Source organism: Chrysochloris asiatica, unplaced genomic scaffold, assembly GCF_000296735.1.
Source record: "Chrysochloris asiatica unplaced genomic scaffold, ChrAsi1.0 scaffold00166, whole genome shotgun sequence".
NCBI lineage: Eukaryota > Metazoa > Chordata > Mammalia > Afrosoricida > Chrysochloridae > Chrysochloris > Chrysochloris asiatica.
Genome location: NW_006408684.1, coordinates 3,554,497 through 3,578,248, shown reverse-complemented (window position 1 = coordinate 3,578,248; position 23,752 = coordinate 3,554,497). Strand labels below are relative to the sequence as shown.

Sequence of the window (23,752 nt, the reverse complement as noted above, 5' to 3'; positions counted from 1 at the left end):
GCTGCACAAGACCTCTTTAAAGTGTTGAAGAGCAAAGATGTCAGTTTGAGGACTAAGGTGCACCTGACTCAAGGCATGGTAATTTCAATAACCTCAGATACATGCAAAAGTTGGGTAGTGAGTAAGGAAGACCGTAGAAGAATTGATGCATTTGAGTTCCAGTATTGCAGGAGAATATTAAAAGTACCATGGATTGCCAAAAGAACAAACAGATGTGTATTGGAAGAAGTACACCCAGGGTGCTCCTTTGTAGCCAGTATGGCCAGACTTCATCTCTCATACTTTGAACATGTTGTCAGGAAGGATCAGTCACTGGAGAAGGATATCATGTTTGGTAAAGTGGAGGGTCTGAGAAAAAGTGGAATACCCCCAGCAAGATGGATTGGCACAATGGTAACATCAGTGGGCTCAAACGTAGCATCAATTTTGAGGTTGGCCCAGGATTGGGCAGTATTTCATTCTGTTGTTCGTAGGGTTGCTGTGGGTCGGTGCCAACTCAATGGCACCTAACAATGACGCCTTATAGATGGGAGAAAGGTGAGTCTTTCTGCTCTTGTAAAGATGACAGTCTTCTAAACCTCATACAGAGTCGCTATGAGTTGGTACCAACTTGACATCATACCACCACATACATTTTTCAGCAATATTCATTAATTTTTTCCTTGTGTCTCAACCTTCCCTTGAATTGTATTCTGGTTGTTTTGTTTCTAGAAGTTTCTTTTCCCTGCCCTGTTACCTTTGCTGTAGGGTAATTGTTGACCTTTTGGTTTCACTAATACTCATTTTGCATTATCCTCGTGATGCCTCACTTCAGCAGTGAATCTCAGCGTGTGTTGTAAGGGTAGGTTTTTTAAGGGAGAAGAGAAGGAAGGCAAATGTGGTTTTGAAAGCATTCAGAATATTGCAAAATAAGGCCACATCTAGAAAGGAGCTAATTCTATTAGCTTTAAAATTCTTAAAAAGGTAAATTTTAAGTTTTTGAGAAACAAGAATGAGTTGAAAAATACTGGCTCGGTTTCAAAGGATGAGGTGCTATGAAATAAAAAAATTTTTTTGAGGATATATAAAAATTAGTGAATTACTTTTTGAAAGAGTGAAAACTGAGTCTTTTGAAAAACTCTAACAATGTTTAAGTATGGATAGTTTTTAAATCTCCCTGAATATTTGAAGAAAACCCAGCTGAAAACCTGTTCTAGTAGCAGGCAGGTATTGAGAAAGTCATTAATTGTTTTTTATCTAATGAAAATATAATATTTCTTTGTTAGTAATTTGCTATCTTAAACATTTACATATCCTGTTTCATCAGAGGTGGCTGTTTTTTGTTACAGTACAAATTGAATTTCTTTTGAAGTAAAGCAGTTTCATTACCATAGCTTAACGGTTGTGTTAAATGAGCAAAGAACAGCATGATTTGAGAAGATAAATGTCAGGAGCTTCCAAAGTAGACATTCTGTCGTTCCAGATTAATTGGAGAGGAGTCAGTAAATGTAGGGAATTCAGTAAGCTTATGAAATCATATTCTTGTGGTGCTATAGTAATACTGAAACATTTAATTCCTTTCTAGATAGTGTATGTTAGTGTTTTTTTACTATTTCATCATTGGAGACTAATTTGAGTATCATCTTCCATGGAATGTAAGAAATAAGCTATTTGATATTTTCAGAGAAAAACTTAGAACCGTATGTATGTTTCTGAAAACTACAGCTTGTGTTTCTGCGTTTTCACACTGTGTTTTTTTATTCTTCTTTAGGGCCCTCCAGAATTTCCACAGCATACACCTGGGCCTGTTCCTAATAATTTTAGCCAGCCCCCACGACTTCCTCTTCAGGACCAATGGAGAGCCCCACCACCTCCTCAGGAACGAGAACCTTTCTTTTTAGGAGGTACAAAAAGAAACCTAGCAAAACATACTTAGATTTTAAAACTGAACTAAACTCCTAATAGGAAATTTTGCTAAGAATGTCAGGTTTTTATAACACAGCTGTTCTTTGTTACTTCAGACACTGAAGTTGGGTATTTTTGGTGTCTGAAATGTAGAAATATCATACAAAGGAGGAAAACATTTACAGAATATAACTAATGAGGTAGTCTCGAAATTAGATAGAAAATGTAGAATTATAATTTGTTTTCAAGCATTCATGCCCTGTAACTTTGGGCCATATTTAGACAATATATAAAACGCTTCTCTAAGGAATGCATGTGCTGTATTACCTAACAAGTAATGTGCTTGTACGACCATTTAGTTTCAGGTGAACCAAGGTTCCCAAGTCATCTTTTTCTGGAGCAACGAAGTCCACCTCCGCCACCACCTCCTCCAACACTTCTTAACAGTAGTCATCCTGTTCCTACTCAGAGTTCTTTACCATTCACTCAGCCTGGACCAGCATTTAATCAACAAGGACAGCAACCAGGATTTCCAAGAGAAAGGCCAGTAAGACCAAACCTTCAGCCTCCAGGCCCTGTGGGGATTCTTCACTTTAACCAGCCTGGATCAGCAGGTGCCCGGCCATATATTCCTCCTAGACAGCCATTCTTGCCTGGCCCCGGACAGCCGTTTCTACCAACACATGCACAGCCTAATCTGCAGGTATGCATTATGAGTAAACTTTGGGGCGGGAGGAGGATATACATGTAACTTTGAATGTATGCATTTCATAAAATTGAAGGTGTAGAATTTTTATTCTAACCTAGTCATTTGTGGAGGTTATTTAAAGACTAATTGTGCTGTTTATTAAAGACAACGTTCTTGGCATTTACTGTTTATATTCATAACAGGTGGAGAAATGGAAAATGTCATTTTTTTAGGAAATGAAAAAAGTACTAAGATTTTTAAAAGGATGTACTAACAAAATTAGCATGTTTTCTGGCACTGCATTTGCTGATATTGAAAAGATTTCTTAAAAGGTTTATGTCAGTGGAAATAGAGTACTTTGTTAAAATCTGTATTTGCTGTATACAGCGGTAAGTTAAAAAAACAAAGATTGCTACAAATCATAGAAACCTTTATTAAACAAAAATATCATAAAGTTAAGCCCTAGTTACTGGACACATCTTCCATCTAGGTGTATACACTTCTGAAGGCTGTGTTTTCATCTCTCTAACCCTTCCCTGGAGTCCTGATGTGACGCTGTGGGCTAATGTGTCAGACTGCAAAGTTGTTTGAACTGCGAGGTTGGTGGTTCAAGCTCACTAGCTGCTTCCTGGAAAACGCTATAAAGGGTCGCTATGGGTTGGAATCTACTCAGCGGCACTTAACAACAACAAACCCTTCCCTGAAGAATTCTGTTCTCTTTGATTCACACTATGTCAAAACAGTATCCTCAAGGGACTCAAATTGTGTTCCTTTTTAATTTTCTTTGAATTTGGGGAATAAAAAGGATGTCTGAGGGGGCCAGTTAAGGCATAGGTGGATGGAGTAAGATTTTCTAATGTAAGTCTTAAAGAAAATAGTTCTTGCTATCTTCAATGAATGAATAGGTGCATTGTCATGATGGAAAGAAGTTCCTTGGTAAAACTTTCCTGGCCTTTTTCTCACCAGTATAGTTTTCAGTTTTCTTAATACTTCTTCATAATAAGGGCCCATGATGGTCCTGTGTCTTTTGAGAAAATACCTCAAAATGACTACTTGGGAATTCCATAAAATCACCATCATCTTCTGAGTTGACCTCTTTGCCTAGAATTTAACTGGCCCAGCAGAGCCCCTTAGAAGCCCTTTGTTTTGATTGGACCTCTTTTTGAAAGGCATCTTGAGACTAAGACAGATGTATTACAAAGAGAACTTGTCTACAGCCGTCTGCTTATCAGAGAAGCATGCTTAGTCACCTTTTGTTTGGAATAAACCCATGTATGTGTGAACTTGAGACCTTCTACCAACATTTTTACTTTACCTTCAGATAGTGAACAAATTCTTTGTGTAGACACAATATTGCTGTTCACTCATTATTTAAAAGACTTGAGTGCCCTCTGGTGATGAATTCATAATTCATGGGTTAACGTGTGTATTTATGACATATTCCTTACTAGTATATTTCTTCTTCAATTTTAAGTTTGCTATTAAATGTTACAGTGATGGTATGTTTGAATCAGCTATTTAGGAATACTTGGACTATGTGTCTAAAGTTATTATAGTAGAATAAAATAGGTTTTAATTTTTCTTAAAATAAATACAATCCATACATCTTGAGTATTGAACTATTATTAGAATATAGATTAATATCAAACAAATGAAATAATCCCATCACCCAGAAACAGTTACCACTCCCGTTTGCATGTATATTATGTTCAGTCTAGTTTTCATGCACACATTCTCATCACCATGCCTTTTTGTTCCCCAATTAATGGATCAAGATGTTTTTCTGCTGATGAATTTGCTTTCACCACATCAATTTTCAATGCTGCTGCTGCAGAACCTTACATTTTATAGCTATCTATACTTGCACTTTAAGGAGCTCTGGTAGCGTAGTGGTTACGAATCGGGCTGCGAACCTTAAGGCCAACAGTTCGAAACTACCAGTGGCTCCGCGGGAAAAAGATGAGGCGTTCTGCTCCCGTAAAGATTTACAGCCTTGGAAACCCTGTACAGGGTCTCTATGGGTCGAAACCGACTCGACGGCACTTAACAACAACAACATACTTGCACTTATACATGTTTGTTTTTTTCCCAGTGTTGTGATATTGTCAATGGTATTCCAGAGAACATCCACGAGGTCAAGTGTTTGCTGACATCTTTAGTTATTTTCTTAGGATGACTTCCTAGAATTTACTGGGACAAGAAAAACTTGGGACAAATATAAATTTAAAGATAGTAGTTTTTTTACTTATTACTACATTTAGTTCATTATGTTATTAAGTACTGTTGAATCAGTTCTGACTTATGGCGACCCCATATAGGGTTTCTGAGGAGTGACTAGTACGTTTGAACCGGTAGCCACGTGGGGTCAGGAGTCCAATGCTTATCCTACAGCACCCCAAAAGACCTCTAAATTACTGCATTTAAGAAAGTGTGTTATCGTCATCAAAATGTATGTCATGTAGGTTTAATACCAAAGTTTCTTTTGGTTTGAGATTTTTAAGAAAATGATTGAATTGAAGTCTAACTAGGATATGCATTTATAAATGATTGTTTCTCTTTTCTTTTGAATCTGAAGGGGCCATTGCATCCTCCATTGCCACCTCCACATCAGCCTCAGCCCCAACAGCAACAACCTCAGCAGCCCCAACATCAACCACAGCATCATCAGCACCAGCCCCAGCACCAGCCCCCGCTTCAGCCCCAACACCAACCACCACATCAGCCTCCACATCAACCTCCTCCCCAGCATCAACCTCCTCACCAACCACAGCACCAGCCTCCACATCAGCCCCAGCAGCATCAGCATCATCACCACCTTTCTGTTCCTCCTCCACCTCTGATGCCCATGTCTCAGCCACAGTTTAGGCCTCATATGCAGACTACTCAGCCTCAGCCAAATAACAGTAGAATGCAGTGCCCCCAGCGCCAGGGTCTAAGGCATGTAAGTACCAAGCCATGTTCTAATGGCTTCCTTGTATACCCTTAACTTACAGAACTTGAGAAGCATTATTTGTCTGTTAGAATTGTTTCTTTTTCTAATTTAAATTGATTAAATAATGCTTTAACACTCCCCCCACCCCCTGGAAATGGATGCTTCTTTAAATATACAGGAAATTTCCCTTTGGTGCTTATCCTTTTGGTACCTTGAAAACTGTATTAATCTTTCTATTAGATCTAGGTCTTTGTGTAGTGATTTCGACCATAACAGACTTGTTGCCATCAAGTTGATTGTGACTCGTTTGACAGTGGAATTGCTATACAAGGTTTCTAGACTGTTATGGAAGCAGATCGCCAGGCTTTTCTTCTGTGGTACCACTGGGTGGGTTTAGACCACCAAGTGTTTAGGTTAGCCACAGATTGCAAACTGTGATACTATTAATTAATAGACACATAATATTAGAAAATATTTTTTATTAATACTCTACCTTTGCCGTTGGATTACTTTTTAATGCATAGTTCATCTCTACATCCGTTCTTTGAACAAATATGAGTAAATGCAATCAGGGAAAGTTTATGGACTATCATTTGTTGTCAGGCACCACTCTATCCCCTTGGGTGTAACGTGTGTCCCACAACCATATTGTAGCTCAATTTTTCTTATAAACTAACTGTCCCTTTTTTTAATTAACGTAGCGTACAAATGAAAATGCTAGAAGAAAGGATTTTTAGGTTTAAGAAGAAGATGCTTTCTAACCCAGATTTTATTTTGTTAGAATAATGGTAGAATATATATCAGGAGTCTTGTGCCCTTAAGTATTTGACCTGGTTGATTTTGAAGCTCAGTTCTTCTTCTTTGCTATGTCACTTACTTAGAAACTCTTCCTATTGTTGAGGCTCTCTTTTTTAAGTATTCCTAGGATAAGCATGGCTGATAACTTCCTCTCTAAAAATTTTGTGGTGTCTTTCTCCTCTGAGGAGTTAGGACATTGATTTAAATTTTCATTCCACCTTAAGTTTTGTTAACTAATTAGAAGTGTTAATACCATTAATAGAGTCCATTCCTTTTGGCAGCCAGAGTCATTTTTTGGCTTTACTGATACTGATAAAAATGAAAGCTGATGTATCATTTGAGAAAAATCACACTGGTATAATTTATAGAAAGAGCATATCAGTAAGGAAATAAGATAACTGTACTACTTCAAGTCTTTACACCAAAGCTATGTTGCTACCTAGATCAGGGAACATTTATGCATGAAGAAAAAGTATTTACCAATGAAGAAAGCACCTGTTCTTCAAAGAGAAATGTTTATTACCTGCCTTTTTGTTATCTTCCCAAGTTTCCAGTTTTAATTAGAATTTCTTTCTTCTTGTGATAGAACACAACTTCACAGAATGTAAGCAAACGGCCAATTCAACAAATGCAGCCAACTGCTCCAAGGAATAGTAATTTGCGTGAATTACCAATAGCTCCATCCCATATCATAGAAATGAGTAACAATCGTTGCTCCTCCACACCTGCAGCTCAAGTAAAACCTATTATAAGCACATCAGCACCCACGAGGTCTGTGATGGCTTCCAGGAACGTGCAGGGAAAGACCGAAGTGAAAGTCAAGCCCATTAGCCCATTGGTTCAAACTAAAGAAGAAGCAAAAACGGAACCAGAGGTAAGACTTTTTTAAAAAAATAAACAAATTTCATCTCACTCAGGAAGCCTTAGGATTAACATGAACTTCTTACTTGTTTTAGTTTCTTCATGTGTTCACAAAAACGTCTTCCCCCTTTTTTTTTCCCCTGTGCGTTTTGAATTGAGTCCTTCTTTTAACTCAGTAACCATGTGTTTTCACTCTATTGCGATATTAGACTATTTTACCTATGTAGTTATGTAGTTGTAGAATTACTGTTGTATAGGTTAGTAAAATTTCTGTAGAGGCCCTTATAGTAATTATTTTAGGCTTTATTGTCCAGACTCTTTCTGTTGTGACTATTAGCACAAAAACAGTGAGAGATAATCCTTTACTGATTGTTGTCATGGTTTTATTTAGAAAACATGGTGGTGGGATGGATTTTTCCTGGAGATTCTAGTTTTCTGAGCCCTGATAAATAGAGTTGACCTTTCTGGGTTTGATAGAACCAACTTTATTTTTGATCCATAAATAAGGGTTTTAGAGTATTTGTTTTAAACTATATATGTATATATATTTTGTTACTAATTTAAAATAAATGCAAAATGTAGTTACAAATAACAAATACATGTAGATAGGTTTCTAGTAATCTTACTTGAACCTTGATATAGTTTTGACTAGTTAATTAGTTTTTTTTCTTGGATATTGGTGATTAATATTAGTTAATACCATATTGGTCATGAAGTTTTCATATGAACTCTTGTCAGGCATCAAAAAACTTATGGCTGGACCAAAGGTCATTGATCCTCCTATAAAACAAATGAATGTGATTTATGGTGTCATGCTGTAGGATCAGCACTGGGCTACATACCACGAGACCCTCAGTCTCAGAAACCCTATACAGGGTCACTGTTAATTAGAACTGACTTAATAGCACTGAACAACAACAACAACACTTGAAGTTCTGGTGTGGTGCTATAGGATAAGCACTGTGCTGGTTGATTGCAAAATTGGCAGTTCAAACCCACTAGGTGCTCTCAGAAACCCTATACTGACTGGATCACTATGAGTTGGAACTGACTAGATGGCACTGAACAACTATACAATAGCTGTTTCAATTCTAGAGTCTTCCTTAGAGATGCTGGTATAAAAATAGGGCAATGTCTTTAAAATTTAGGTACTATCAAAGGAGTCCATGGAGTCCTGATATGGCACTGCAAGTCGTTTGAACTGTAACGTCAGTGGTTCAGGCTCACCAGCTGCTCCTTGGAAACTGTATACAGGGTTGCTATGGGTCAGAATCGACTTGACGGCACTTAACAGCAACAACAAAGCAAAGCAAAGTAGTCTAGTATAGGTAAATTGTCCTACCCTGGGACTCCTGAAAACAGTCTTTGGAATGACCTGTCACTTGTTAGCAGTGTTCTTGTTAGGTGCCGTTGAGTGGATTTCGACTCATAGCAACCCTGTATAGGGTTTCCAAGGAGTAGCTGGTGAGCTTGAACCACCGACCTTGCAGTTCAGATGACTTTGCAGTCTGGCACAGTAGCCCAGAGCACCGCACCAGGAAGCTTGTTAGCAGTGTAACCCTGGGCAAATTACTTTATCTGCATAAGCCTGAAGTTCCTTATCTGTTACAAGGACATTGTTTTTGTGTGGGACCTGGTACATGGGAGCTGTTAACATGCGGATAAAATTTATATACCATGTAATTCATTAGTATAATATATTAACATATTAATATAATAAAATAATGATGGGAGGGTTTCCTTAGAGTCTGATTTAGGAAAGTTAGGTTTTAAATTCTATAAAAACCAAATAAAAGACTGATTTTATCTTTTATTAGTTAAAGTTTACTAGTTTGGTAATTTTTTTCTAATAAAATATTGTAGCAATTTTAACAGTAGCAACTGTAACAGTTGTTGTTGTTGTTGTTGTTAAGTGCCTTGGAATCTGTTACCTGTATAGGGTTTCTGAGGCGTGGCTGATAAGCTTGAGCTGTTGACCTTGCAATTCAAATCAAGGTTACAGTCCAGTCCATTAATCCATAGTGCCACACTGGTACTTCAGTTGTAACAGTATTTGTTTTTAAATCTGAAGCATAAATATAAAGTCAAAATATGGAATCAACATTTAATAAGATCTTAGTAGAAGGGTGATTAAAAAAAAAAAAACCAAATCAATAACTGTATAAATATTTTAGAGTTTCAAATTGAATCAAGGAAGGCAGTTAGTTTTTTAAAAGACTTCTTTGCTAAAAACTTTTATAATATTTTCAGTTTATATAGCTAGTTCCCTACTTTGTATGTCTAAGATGATTTGGTTGAAAATATGTTTTAAGTCCTGCACATTACTTTTATAATATTAGTGACCAAAATCATATTATAAAAGTTACATGGAATGGTTTAAAATCAGGAAAGGTATGTGCCAAGGTATTCTTTCACCATACTTACGTTGGTGTGGCGCTGTGGGTTAATGCACCAGACTGCAAAACCATTTGAACTGCAATAAGCTCACCAACTGCTTCTTGGAAACCCTATACAGGGTTGCTATGGTTTGAAATCGGCTCGCCGGCCCTTAACAACAACAACATGCTGAGCAAATAATCCAAGAAGCTGGGGATTATATGAAGAAGAATATGGCATTAGGATTGGAGGCAGACTCATTAAGAATATGCAGATGATATAGTCTTGTTGCTGAAAGCAAAGAGAACTTAAAATACTTACTGATGAAGATCAAAGACCACACAGTCTTCAGTATGGGTTACACTTCAATGTAAAGAAAACAAAAGTCCTCATCACTGGAGCAGTAAATAACATAAGGATAAATGAAGAAAAGACTGAAGTTGTGAGAGGTTCACTTTGCTTGGATTAACTACCAACCTTCATGCAGCAGCAGTCAGGAAACTATACTGTATATTGCATTAGGCAAACCTGCTCTATAAGACCTTTTTAAAGTGTTCCAGAGCATAGATGTCAGTTTGAGGACTAAGTTACACTTAACCCAAGCTGTGGTATTTTCACATAGGCATTTGAAAGTTGGATATTGAATAAGGAAGACCATAGAAGAATTAGTGATTTGATTTATGGTGTTGGAGAAGAATATTAAAAGTACAATGGACTACCAGAAGAACAAACAAATCAATGTTAGAAGTACAGCCAGAATTGTCCCTGGAAGGCCAGGATGGCGAGACTTCATCTCTCATACGTAGAATGAATTATCAGGAGAAACCAGTCCCTAGTAAAGGACATCATGCTTGGTAAAGTGACGGGTCAGCACAAAAGAGAAAGATTCCCAGTGGAATGGATTGGCACAGTGACATCAACCATGGCCTCAAATATAAAAATGATTGTGAGGATGGGGCAGAACCGAGCAGTGTTTTGCTCTGTTGTGCATAGGGTTGCTATGAATGAGAACAGACTCAGTGGTACCTCACGATGAAAGGGTCTTTGTGAGTTGGAGCTGACTCTGTGGCACCTAATAACAACTAAAGAGTTCTGTAGACGTAAACAAATTACGGGTGAAACGGATTTTAAAGGCAGTTTCAGTAGGGAAAGTCATTTAAGTATGAAAATATAAATAATTATAAATAAATGAATGTCTGAATTTGTATGAGTTGATTTCCTGGGTACACAAAATAGGACTGGAAGTAGATTTTTGTTGTTGTTTTACTTTAAGCCTTCTAGATGTTTCCCTAATTAAATGTGCTTTATACTTACATTCTTACACTTGTGCAGTTGATAATGATGTGGTGCTGGTTGTGGGTGGTTGTGTGCTGCTGAGTCTGTTTCAACTAATAGTGGCCCTGTACAGGCTTTTTTAGGCTGTAAAAAAAATGTATAGGAGCATAAAGGCTCATCTTTCTTCCAAAGAGCGACTGATAGATTTGAACTACTGACTTTACAGATAGCAGTCCTACTCATAATGAAGGACAAATCTATGAGCATAAGTCAGAAAATATTGCCATGAGGCTTCCAGTTTATATGAGTTTATTAACAACCAAACATGTTGAAACATATCTCTCTGATCAGCGGATAGCTGCAGACAACTTGTCTTAGTAATACACATAACTTAGTCTGATTAGGGTGCCTTTAAAAATAGGATACTTTTTGTGCTGTGGTGGAAAAGCCATTTTGAGAAAATCATTTACAATTAGATCAAATGCAAATTTCTATCTAAATGAACATCTTGTGGCCTCTGCAAGCTTTTGGCTTGATAGGTGCCAAAAGCATTGCAAGAAGACAAACTTTGAAACAAGATGGAAGCTAATTAAGATGATTTTTATGGAGTTACAGTCTTGGCTTAACCAGTATGATCCATAATGCAAGGTTCAATCAAAACAGCTTTTTCTGGGCCAGTTAATTTCAAGGCATAGAAGGCAGCACAGGAGATTTTCTCCAAAGATCCAGTATGATCACAGAATTTATTGTGAAGAAGGTTTAGGAAAATAGAAAACTGTTTTGATGAGAAAAAGGACAGGGGAAGTTGAACTGAGGATTTTTTGTTCCTCCATCACAACATGGGACTTGCTCATTCTTTTTTTTGAGTGTAAGCTGTCCTGTGAGTATTTTGTTGAGAAATTTTACCCCACCCTCTCCATATCCCTGATCCTGATCTTGCCCCTTTTCAGACTTTTTGTCCTGAAAGCTCAAAGAGCACTTCAAAGGAGCATGATTTGAGTCTCTTGGAGGATGCCAAAACTGCCATTTTGCTGTGGTGTAAATCAAAGAGCACAAAATACTTTTGGGAGAGGCTAAAAGAGTTAGAAACATGGCCTTTAGAAATGTACACACTTACCTAGATGAAGAATATGTTGAGAAATAATAGCTTCACATTTTGGTGATGGTTATGTGCTTTGGAGTCTGTTCCAACTCATAGTGACCCTGTACAGGGTTTCTGAGGCTGTAAATCTTTACAAGAGCAGAAAGCCTCATCTTTCTCCGGCGGAACAGCTGGTAGTTTCAAACTGCTGACCTTGCGGTTCGCAGTCCGATTTGTAACCACTGCAGTACCAGGGCTCCTTTCACATTTTGGTATTTATGTTTAATAAAGGTTTCTGTGAATTTTCTTTTTTTGTGTGTGGTACTTTTTGAGTTAATCCTAGTATTTAGGTAGAAATCTTTCTGAAGTACTTCTATCTAAATTCTTAAACATATTTAAACTTTTCTTTTTGATGGTTTGAGAAAACTCCTGAACTTTAAAATCATCGTGTGAGCAGGGTCTGCTGTGTTGTCCCAGATTGCCCTGGTTCCTTAGCTTTTTTAGCTGTTATGTTCACGTCTTGCTGTTTATCTTTTCTCAGGTGTCATTTCTTACACCTTTCTACATAACAGGTCCTCATCTACCTTCAAATTTGCTGTTTCAAATCTATCCTAGACTTTGAAATTAAATTAGCACATTGGTAGGAATTGCTCACAAAATGATGAGCCTGGTGTGCCACATACCGTTTGTAAGTAAAGTGCATGGACTCGAAGAACACCAACCGATTCTTCAGCTCCATTTTAATCTTAAATTCCTTATGTTTTTGTTAAGTGCCCTCGAATTGATTCCAACTCAAAGTGACCCTCTTCAGGGTTTCTGAGAAGCAGCTGGTGGATTTGAACTGCCAACCTTTTGATTCGTAGTTCATTGCTTATCCTGCAGTGCCACACCAGGAGTCACAAAGGTTTATTCAAGGTGGATAAGATTATTAAATAACTACCTGAATTCTAGGTAGATTACTGTTGTTTTGAAAAAGGATCTTTGGAGGAAGTATCATTATTTAAAAATACGTATTTTTTTTTCTTTTTAAACCCTTAATTTTTAAACAAGCGTTAGATGCTTTTTATGAAAGTTATTAGACCTTTTCAGATTGTTTGATATTTTTCAGAATGTTTTCAGTGTGGAATATTAAGGGTTCCTTATATATAGCCATTAATATTCCAGTACTATATTTGGCAACATTTTGATTCTGAGGAGAGTGTGTGAGTTCAAGGTCAAAGAGATTGACTTGTGCTGTTCATTATAACCAATTATTCTGTGACAAATGAGTTTGAGATCAGCTTGAAAATTCTGTGGAAAAAAAATCAATAGTTCTAATCAGAGTCTTTCCGATCATTTAGTACCATACCTTTTGTTAGTTTGTCTGAAAAGAGCAAGATAAAACCTGTGTGACAGCAGGTACCTACCTCAGGATTGTTGCCATTTCCATTGGAAACATATTTTGATACCTTAAATAGTTTCAATGGTCTCAAACCAGTGAGTGGTAAATGAGTGGAAATTTACATTATTTCATTTTTCAGTATTCTGATAAAATTTTCCAAATTAGCTTTAGGATAGTAATTTTGCTTCCTTCCCAGAGGAAAGAGTTATACTTAGTCTTTAAGCAGTTTTTTTATGGCTACTCTCAAATACTGAATGAAAGGGTCTTTGAAAAATGTTCTTTCTTAGTTTATTGCAGTATATCATGGGTGGTCACTTTGCCTTGTAGTTCAAAGTAAGTAACATATCTTACCTATTTTAGTTTCCAGATGAAGATGAAGAAACAAGGCTATATCGTTTAAAGATAGAAGAACAAAAGCGCCTAAGAGAAGAAATTCTGAAACAAAAGGAGTTACGCCGACAACAGCAGGCCGGTGCTCGAAAGAAGGAGCTTCTTGAAAGACTTGCTCAGCAGCAGCAGCAGCAGCAGCAACAGCAGCCGCTCTATACCCTCCAGTTCCCAGGAGAGCAAGAAGAACGGACAGCATCACCTTTACCCACCAATGGCAACCCATTGTTGCCCTTTCCAGGTGCACAGGTCAGACAAAATGTGAAAAACAGACTTCTTGTTAAAAACCAAGATGTCACAGTTTCAAGTGTTCAGCCCAAAATATCAAGTTTTGTACCACCTGGTGCTAATATGCAGTATCAAGGACAACAGCTGAAACCACTGAAACATTTGAGACAGGCCAGAACAGTTCCTCAGAGTCAAACTCCACCATCTCTCAAGGTACTGCAAACAAAACCTGCTGAACTAGAGGAATTGCCCCCTTCACCACAGACTGCCAGAGTGGCTTCCGTCCAAGGCCGGCCCCAGGAAGTAAAACCTGGAGTAAAAAGGACGGTCATGCAGCGGGCAAACACTGGGAGTGGAGACGGGCCGCACGTCAGCTCCAAAGTCAGGGTGATTAAGTTTTCAAGCGGGGTAAGTCTACATGCTTTATGAGTGCCTCTTCCCATTTGTGTTTCACTTAGAATGCCTTAATTTCTGGAGAATGTTATGGAAAAAGGAAAGAAAACTTCCCTCTGTTACAGTCATGTAACAATCATGTACCTCCTTGAAGTTGGTAGATGAATTGTCATTTAAACATTATTTCTAACTGGGACCCATATTTTTTCAGTTGTGTCTTTTGAGTCTTAATGAAAGAACTAATACAATAATCTCTAAATTAGCTGTTCCTCATTTTTAGCTTCATTTTATAGATACTTTGTGATAGAATAATCAAGTTTGTTTTAAAAATAAAATTTCCTATACCACAAAGCAAATAATCTGTTGTATGTAGCTGTAGATATACTGAGCACCTATGTGTATGGGTGGTGTTGGTGGTTATGTGTATGTGTGCCTATTTTTAAGCAGCATTGTTCCAGAAACACTTACCTTCCAGTTTCCAAGCCGGTTTCTTCCTTCAGAGGCAAGAAAAAGATACACAGAATTTTAAATTGAAAATCGTAATAGGATCTTACCACATGTTTCCAAAAATTAAGCATGCCTCTTCTTTCTTTCTTTACATGTTAATGGTGTCCATTTTTGTATATTTTCTAAAAGGCACAGGAGTTACAGGTTTCATTTGTGGTTTGGATACTTACTCTACTACAAAATAAAAATGCTGTAAAATACTTGTTTCCTTGTCTTGCCACTTAGTTATTGTAAATAACTCATTTTAAATGACAGGAATTCTACAACAAATGCTACAATGTCTAATTTTGTATTCTGTAACAATGCTACTTAGTATTGTGCGCAGTTTGCGTCGTGGAAGAGAATAAGCACCAGTAAGGTAATAGGCTTGTTCAGTTAACTAGCCAGCTCTTGTAGCATAGTGGCTACTTATCGGGCTGCTAATCTCGTGGTCAGCAGTTCGAAACTGCCAGCTTTTCTACTGGAGAAAGATGAGGCTTTCTGCTCCCGTAAAGATTTGCAGCCAGGGTCACTATGAGTCGGAACTGACTCCACGGTACTTAACATCAAGCCAGCAAAGATTGCTTTTAAAACTCAACCAATCAATAGTCAAAATGTCAGTGGGAAAAAAAATCCCTTTATCGTTCAACTCCATTTTTCTATAAACTTTTTGAAATCCATCATACAAAATTTATACCCTCCCACCTCCTCAAAAATCCATCCAAAAAAAGTGGGGCCTCTTAAAAAAATTCAGGAAATCAATGATACTTGTATTGGACTGAATTAAGAAAAGCTAAATTAGTTAATTTTGTGTTGAGTTTGTGTTTTCCTTTCTGTTTGTAGACTAAAAATGTGACCCCCCCATGTGTTAAAAGAAAAGTGTGATAGAATAATATAAATAGCAATCTGGTAGCGTAGTGGTTACGAATCGGGCTGCAAACCTTAAGGTCAGCGGTTCGAAACTATCAGTCGCTCCGCGGGAGAAAGATGAGGCTTTCTACTCCCGTAAAGATTTACATCCTCGGAAACCCTGTACAGGGTCGCTATGGGTCGGACCCGACTCGATGGCACTTAACAACAACAACATAATATTTATATTCAGTAGGACCCACAATTTTGTTTCTCCAAATCTGTTTTCCTTCCCATCTGTTTGTTATGATTCAAAATGTCAATAAGTCTATCTGTGCTACATCCGATTATTTCAGCATTATGTGAATTTGTTATCTTTAGGTGAGAACCTATACTTCAGTTTCTATAGTGTGCATGGCCTTTTTGCTTTTAATTTTACTTTTTAGCATGCTTTATTAATCAGTGTTTCACTTTTTAAATTGTAGTTATAAATATAAGAGAGGAGACACGTGGTCATTTTGGAGAGTTGTTGTTGTTGTGTGCCGTGGAGTCGGTTCCATTTTGGAGAGTAGATTGTTGATTATACAGTTGCAGCCAGTGCTTTCTATTACTGACATTGGTGAGTTAGGAAGTAGAAGGGAAGATTTCCACCATCCAAGAGTAGCTTTTAGCTAACAAATGCCAGTCCTTTAAAATAATTGATCTACCTAAATTTTTATTTGGAAACAATATATTTTGTATCAGACTGTATTCTAAAATCATGTACTATATATAATTATAGTTACAGCAGAAAGGGAAAGCAAATTTTGCATTGAAAGTAGGTATCTGTCAAACTAGTACTTTAAAATAGCTATTGAGCCCATTTTTAAATTAATATTGGTGATCTAACCAACATATCCTGTATTTTAGGATTTATTCCAACAATTCTATTAATAGCATGTTGGGAACTTTTATATCTCTGAACTAAAGCAAGTAGTATTTCCTTGTGGTTTTCCTTGTGGTTTGGAACTGTTTAAGAGAGCACATTTGCGATTGTGGTTAGTTACAAGACTGCTTACTTCAATGTAAAAAGAAAACAGTTAGTGGAGTGCTAGGCGTTCTCCCATATAGAGTTTTATTTCTGCCCCTGGCTGCTGCTGTGGCATCTGTATCTGAGTTATTCTTTACTCGCATAGTTATGCTATTAGTGCTCAGGGATACATTACACCTGTGAATTCCTTAAATTATAAACCTGGTACTCCAATAAGGGTCTAACAGGGCTTTATTAACATATTGGAAGGATTTGCTCGTGCATAGTACCCATACAGAACGTTACTTATACATTTCCAATTTTATAATTACTTGTTGAATAAAAGCTTTTCATTGTTGGTTCATGTTCCCCTTGTATTTGCTTTGAGCCCTTGGCTCCTTTACATCCTATCAGTACAAAAATGATCTTTCTTTGTATTGTATTTATGGTTTCCTGGAGACTCACATTTGATAGTTTTATTTCCTTTGCTTTCTTTTCTAACCTAAACTGGCATCTCATATATTTAAATAAATTATTCTTTGAATTCCATAGTCTCTTTATTGTATTGTTGAGTCTCTAGTCAGTGACTATCTCAATATAGAGTACCATTCAAGAAAACATACTTCGTTGGATGATCACAGGTAAAAATGTGCCGATGAGATTAGTCAGTTATATTTATGAAAGTAGAATTTTCTTGGCATTCTTATTTCTGATATCAAAATTAGAAATACCTTATAATTTATTTCGGGATCTTCAGATGTACTTTTTTTTTTTTTCAGTTTTAATTGTGAATTGAGTGATAGTTTACATCGGAGAACATCGGTTTTACACTCATTGTTTCATTGCATTGATTACAGTCTCCTCTGCATCATCATTCCACAGTATTTGCTTCTATTCCCTCTGGGGTTTTGTTTTTCCTTTGTTTTGGATGTACACAAAAACACTTAGGAATATATAATCATTTACATAACCAAAGGGCACATTCTGCAAGCCTGCCTCCTGGCTGCCTGCACACCATCTTTCTCTTTCCATGATTCTAGATCCTCAGCTGCTTCCTCTCTCCGTGTCCTTATCTCTGCCTCCATCTCTGGTGTCACTGCTCTAGATGGTGGTGGTTATGTGCCATGGTGTCGGTTCCAACCCAAAGCAACCCTGAACAGGGTTTCTGAGGCTGTAAATCTTTACTGGAGCAGAAAGCCTCATCTTTCTCCCGCGGAACAGCTGGTAGCTTTGAACTGCTGATCTTAAGGTTCGCAGCCTGATTTGTAACCACTACACTACTAGATAGGATCCCACATTCCACTCGTGCTCTTCTCCCTTGATGTCCTAGGGGGCCTCTGTTCTGGAATGTATGATTAACTACTACTCCCTTTTTTGTTACAAAACTTCTACCTTTACAGTTGTGACTGTTGCAATTAGTCATGATAACAGTTACTCACTGTTGAATCATAAGAATTGTATCCTCATCTCCTTTCACCAGACCCATCTAGACAATATGAAAACTGTTCAGTGGGGACTCTTATCTTCTTTGATGTACTTTTACCTGTGAGGAAATCCCACGGCACACAACCACCATTTTTTTAAACATTGTTTTTCTTTGTGATAGCCAATGTATTATGGGGAAAAAAGTTATTTTCAAAGAATTTATAAAAATTATTTCTTGGTAATATTTTTTGCATGGTCAAACCAATAGGGTTATTATCTTGGTTTAAGCCTTGGAAAGCGATTCTATTCTTTTTTCCAATAATTTATTTCTGACACCATATTTTTTCTTGGCCGTTCTGAAATTTCTTTTCATGGACTCTAGAGAATTCATCTCTCCTTCTCTAGGATTCAGATTACATTTGCACATGGTAGGATGAAAAGTAGCAAAGACAACATGGTTTGGCATTCAGAAAGATGGATGTTTGAGTGATATAGTCTATTCATTTTCGTCTTTGGGGCCCTACTCAAATTGTTTCACTTCTTTGATCCTAAATTTTAATCTATAAATGGAGTAGGGGTCAGTAAGGCTGCTGTGAGGAGTAAGTCAGTGGAGAAGTCTAGCCCCTAAAACGTACTTTATAAATGTCCATTTTCTTTCTAAATGCTCCTAAAGCTCCTGGTGTGGCGCTGTGGGTTAATGCATTCGACTGCAGAGTTGGTTTGAACCTCTTGGTTGGCAGTTCAAGCTCACCAGCTAGCTGCTACTCAGAAACCATATACCAGGGTCAGTATGGGTCAGAACCAACTTGATGGCACGTAACAACAACAATAAGACTACTTAGGAGTCCTAGTGTGACACTGTAGAATCAGCAATGGACTGGTAACTGTAAGGTCGGTGGTTCAAAGCCACTAGTTGCTCTTGGGAAACCCTGTACAGGGTCACTATGACTTGGAACCAACCTGATGGCACTATTTTAATAGCAACAACAGAGACCCCTTATGATAAGTGTAGTGGCTCTGTAGGATGAACACTGGAATGCTTACCACAAGGTCAGCAGTTCAAGCACACCAGCCATTCCCTAGAAGAAAGATGAGACTTTCTGCTCCTGTAAAGATTTTCAGCCTCGGAATCTCTATACAGGGTGGTTATGAGTCACAACCAACTTGATGACACGTCACAACAACAATAAGGCCCCTTTTGAACCCTGTTGTGGTGCCGTAGAATAAGCACTGGTCTGCTAATGCTAACTACAATGTCAGTGGTTCAAACTCAGCAACCGTTCTTAGGAAACCTTATACAGGGCCACTGAGTCAGAACCAACTCAGAGGCACTTAGCAACAACAACAAATAGCAATTGTTGTTAAGTGCCATCGATTTGGTTCTGACCCACAGTGAGCCTCTATAGAGTTTCCGCCAAGTGACTGTTGAGCTTGAACCGCCGACCTTGCAGTTATAAAAACTTTGCAGGCCAGCGCATAAACCCACAGCGCCACTTACTGTTTAGCACGCACTCATTGTTTAGAGTTTCTCATATAATTACAACATTTTTAAGAGCTAGATATTCCTATTTTACGTATGAGTACATTGAGTCTCAGAGAAATTCTTAAATAACCCAGTCACACACCTAGCTGGTAAGTGACAGAGCTAGCGTTCAAATTCTGAATCCTATGCTCCCTACCAATGTTTATCTGGTTATTTATTCTTACTCTGGTAGTGTAGTGGTTATGAATCGGGCTGCAAACCTCAAGGTCAACAGTGCGAAACTACCAGCTGTTCTGCGGGAGAAAGATGAGGCTTTTTTCTCCTGTAAAGACTTGCAGCCTTGGAAACCCTGTACAGGATCGCTGTGAGTCGGAACCGACTCTACAGCATATCACGAGCCCTACGTTATTTACTTTTTTATTAAGTATTTTGTATTGTTTCCTATACATACATAGTACTCACTGTTGATTCAGAAAAATTTTAGTGAGTGCTTCTAGAATATAGATGACTTGCCAACTCCAATTAGTAAGTAGTATCTGACTGGAGCAATATGTTCAGAGGGAGTTAAAAGTCAGAACAAGCTCCAGGATGGGTTGGGAGCATCAGCTCTGGAATCTCTGGAGTAGACTGATAACATTGGAGTAACCAGGAGGCCACCAGCCTAGTAAAGGGAGTCATTGTTTAAGCTGGGAACATATAACTATAACTTTCTGGTGTGGGGCTGTGGCTTAATGCACTGGACCGCAAAATTGGTTTGAACCTCAAGGTCAGCAGTTCAAGCTCACCAGTCACTCCTCGGAAACCCTATACAGGATTGCTGTGGGTTGGAATGGATGCGACAGTATTTAACAACATTAAAGGATACATTTATAGAAAGTTGTTAAGTGCTGTCGAGTCAGTTCCGACCCATTGCGACCCTGTATAGGATTTCCAACTTTGTGGTTCAAATCAATCTTGGGGTCCATTGCTTTATCCCACAGCACCACACCAGGACTCCATATCCTTTAATATTCTTATGTAATTCCATTTGAAACATTCTAAGGAATGTGAAATTTAAAGAACTTTTGTTATGAGGCCAATTAATCTGTTTTTTTAAAATATCCATGTCTTCACATTTTATTTTCTAAATTTGATAAGCAAGCTTAGTGTAGTAGTTAAATATTGGGCTGCGAACCTTAGGTTCAGCAGTTTGAAACTACCAGCTCTTCAAGGGAGAAAGATGAGACTTTCTGTTACCATAAGTTACAGCCTTGGAAACCTTGTACAGGGTTGCTATGAGTCGGAACTGACTCCACAGCACATCACGACCACAACTTATAAATACTAGCATTTATTGCTTCTAAAATTTCAAGAGCCTTCCTGAATATTATTTATATAAGTTCATCTCAAAGATTGCAAACCCCCACTCCACCCCATTCGACATCAGCCATCCCTCCTCCTCCCTGTGGTTCCCAGCTCCACACCACCCTCCTTTCCAGCCTCTCTCAATCCTATCTTTAGGAAAATGTTGCCCTTTTGATCTTGAGTGATTGGCCATTCCCTGGTGAGCTTCCTCCCCCTCCCCTGCCCTGCCCCCTAGCCGACATATATCTTCCTACTGTATGGTTGGAAATTGATCCATGAGGGTGAGTTCCATTCCAGACCTGAAGGGTGGCCAAGAAGCCAGAGTCTCGGCTTCTTCCAGTCTCCTTCTGACTAGTAAGCCTGTGCTTTTTTTTTTCTTTATAATTTTGAGGTTTGTTTCCAGTGTTTCCCACTCAGACTGGGACTTTCTAATATGACCCCTTTCAGAGCAGTTGGTAGAGTGGTAACCAGGCACCATCTAGTTCTTCTGGTCTCAGAGTCATGGTGACTGATTTTCACCTGCTACATTGGTTCATTGGACTAATTTTTTCCCCAGCTTCTTCAATTTTCATCACTCTTTTCTTCCACATGTGGAGAGACAGTACTTGCACCATACAGGGTGGCTTATGCATTTGCTCATTTTTTAGAAAGCTATTTTAATATTAAATATTTAATTTTCTGAAACTAAGAAAACAACCTTGTTAAATCATCATTTTGTTCATACATAGCCAATAAATCATTCTAAAAACATAAGCAAATATAAATATATAAAATAGTTATTTGATGGTGTGGTGCTGTGGGACATACTAGACTACAAGTTTACTTTGAACTGGAAGGTCGGCAGTTCAAATTCACCACCTGCCCCTCGAAAACCCTATATAGGGATGCTATGGTCAGAGTTGACTTGACAGCACTTAACAATAATGTAAACTGACTAGCTATACCTCTAGCCATTCTTTGTCATTAAACACAAGAAAAAAATTAGAACAAACATGTGCCATGGAAAGTCCTGAGCAGCCTTGAGTCTTCAACTTCTGTCTAGCCATTTAATTGAGTGACGTAATCTCTGAGGCATTTGCATTATGGTTTCCATTTTGTGTATTTATAATGTGTTTACTTGGCCACAGTGAACCTCAGTTTTCTCATTAGTAAAATGAGGATAAGATCTCACAGGATAGTTGTTGTAACTAAATGTTGTAGCCTGTGCAAAAACGTTTAACACAGAGCCTAAGCACATAATAGAATAGTTCAACAAGTATTTTCCTTCCCTTTTAGTTTAAGCAAGAAAGTAGTTGTTTATTTAGAGTGGCTCTTTATGGGGTTCTTTAAGGAACTGAAAGTAAATACTGAATTCAAATATCATATTCTATCAAGGTAGTGAAAAATAGGAAAATTTGGCAGCAAATTAGTTAAACAGTACGTTGTTCTATTGACCACACAGAGAAATGAGTGAAGTCCAGAATGCCCCAGCAGGAAAGCCAGCTGTCCAGTTTTCGTACTCTTTTATTTTTAAAAGCTGTCAAAATGCTGTATGCATAGGGTCCCAATTTATTTGTGCAATCTTGCTTTTTTGTAGTTAGACTGAATTTGTAGAGTCAAAAGTATGCTCAAGCTACAAGTGTATAGATTATTTGTTTCTTTCTACCCACTCAACTGTTATTCCTAGGGTTTTATGATATGTGGTGACGGTGATGTTAGGTACTGTCAAGTCATTTCCAACTCATAGTGACCTAATTCACAACAGAATGAAACACTGCCCTGTCCCTCTCGAGCCTCACAATTGTTACATTTGAGCCCGTGACTGCTGACACTCTGTCAATCCATCTCCTTGGGGATCTTCCTCTCTTTCACTGACCCTCCACTTTACCAAGCATATGCCCTTTTCCACATACTGGTTCCTCCTGATAAACATGTCGTAAGTCTGAGAGAGAGATGGTAGAAGAGATACACCATAATTGTATGTGTCTGCTATTTTTGTGAGGGTGGATGGGGGAATTCAAAGGAGGTAGAAAATATTTTGATACAATTTCAGTGTAAGAGATATCCCAAGAATAACACAAAGAGGTCTTGTATACCCTTTACCAGATTCACTGATTGTTTACATTTTCCTCTTTGCCTTATTCTCTTTCCTTCTTTTTATGCATATAAACACATGCACACACTTTGTCTTAAACAAACCATTTGAGAGTAGGTTGGAGATAGATACCATATATATTACCACAGAACCAAGAAAATCTCTTACAGAACTCTAGTAGAATGATCAAGGAACAAGAAATTTATCAATACGGAACTCTGGTAGTGTAGTGGTTACGAATCGGGCTGTGAACCGCAAGGTCAGCAGTTCAAAACTACCAGCTGTTCCACGGGAGAAAGATGAGACTTTGTGCTCCCATAAAGATTTCCAGCCTCGGAAACCCTGTACAGGGTCGCTATGAGTCGGAACCGACGCCACAGCACATAACAACAACAGTACTGTTAATTTTTGTAGCATTGTTACATATTCACATTTTATCAGTTGCTCTGACATATCTTTTATAGCCATTTTTTTTCCAATCTTGCATCCAATCTAGCATCATACATTATATTTCGTTGTCATATCTGTTTGTTACTGTTGTTAAGTGTTGTCAAGTTGGCTCCAACTCATAGCGATGCTGTATAGGCTTTCCAAGAAGTAGCTAGTGAGCTTTAACTGCCGACCTTGTGGTTCAAACCAACCTTGCAGACTAGTACATTAACCTATAACTCCACACCAGGGACTCCCATAGCTGTTAGGCTTCTAAACAGATCTGTTGTTAAGTACCGTGGAGTTGGTTCCAAGTCATAGTGACCATGCCCAGGGTTTCCGAGGCTGTAAATCTTTACGGGAGCAGAA

General features: G+C 38.0%; 1 protein-coding gene across 1 annotated transcript in view; it reads left to right on the top strand.

Annotated features, from left to right (window-relative positions):
* Positions 1-23,752, top strand: part of LOC102812340 (RNA-binding protein 33-like) — a 163,970-nt gene that overhangs the window by 94,304 nt on the left and 45,914 nt on the right. Inside the window, exons 11-15 of the mRNA XM_006871302.1 lie at positions 1,751-1,883; positions 2,244-2,587; positions 5,148-5,513; positions 6,889-7,176; positions 13,637-14,299. Of these exons, the coding sequence (XP_006871364.1) occupies positions 1,751-1,883; positions 2,244-2,587; positions 5,148-5,513; positions 6,889-7,176; positions 13,637-14,299 (1,794 nt within the window). The remainder of the gene's footprint in view (positions 1-1,750; positions 1,884-2,243; positions 2,588-5,147; positions 5,514-6,888; positions 7,177-13,636; positions 14,300-23,752) is intronic.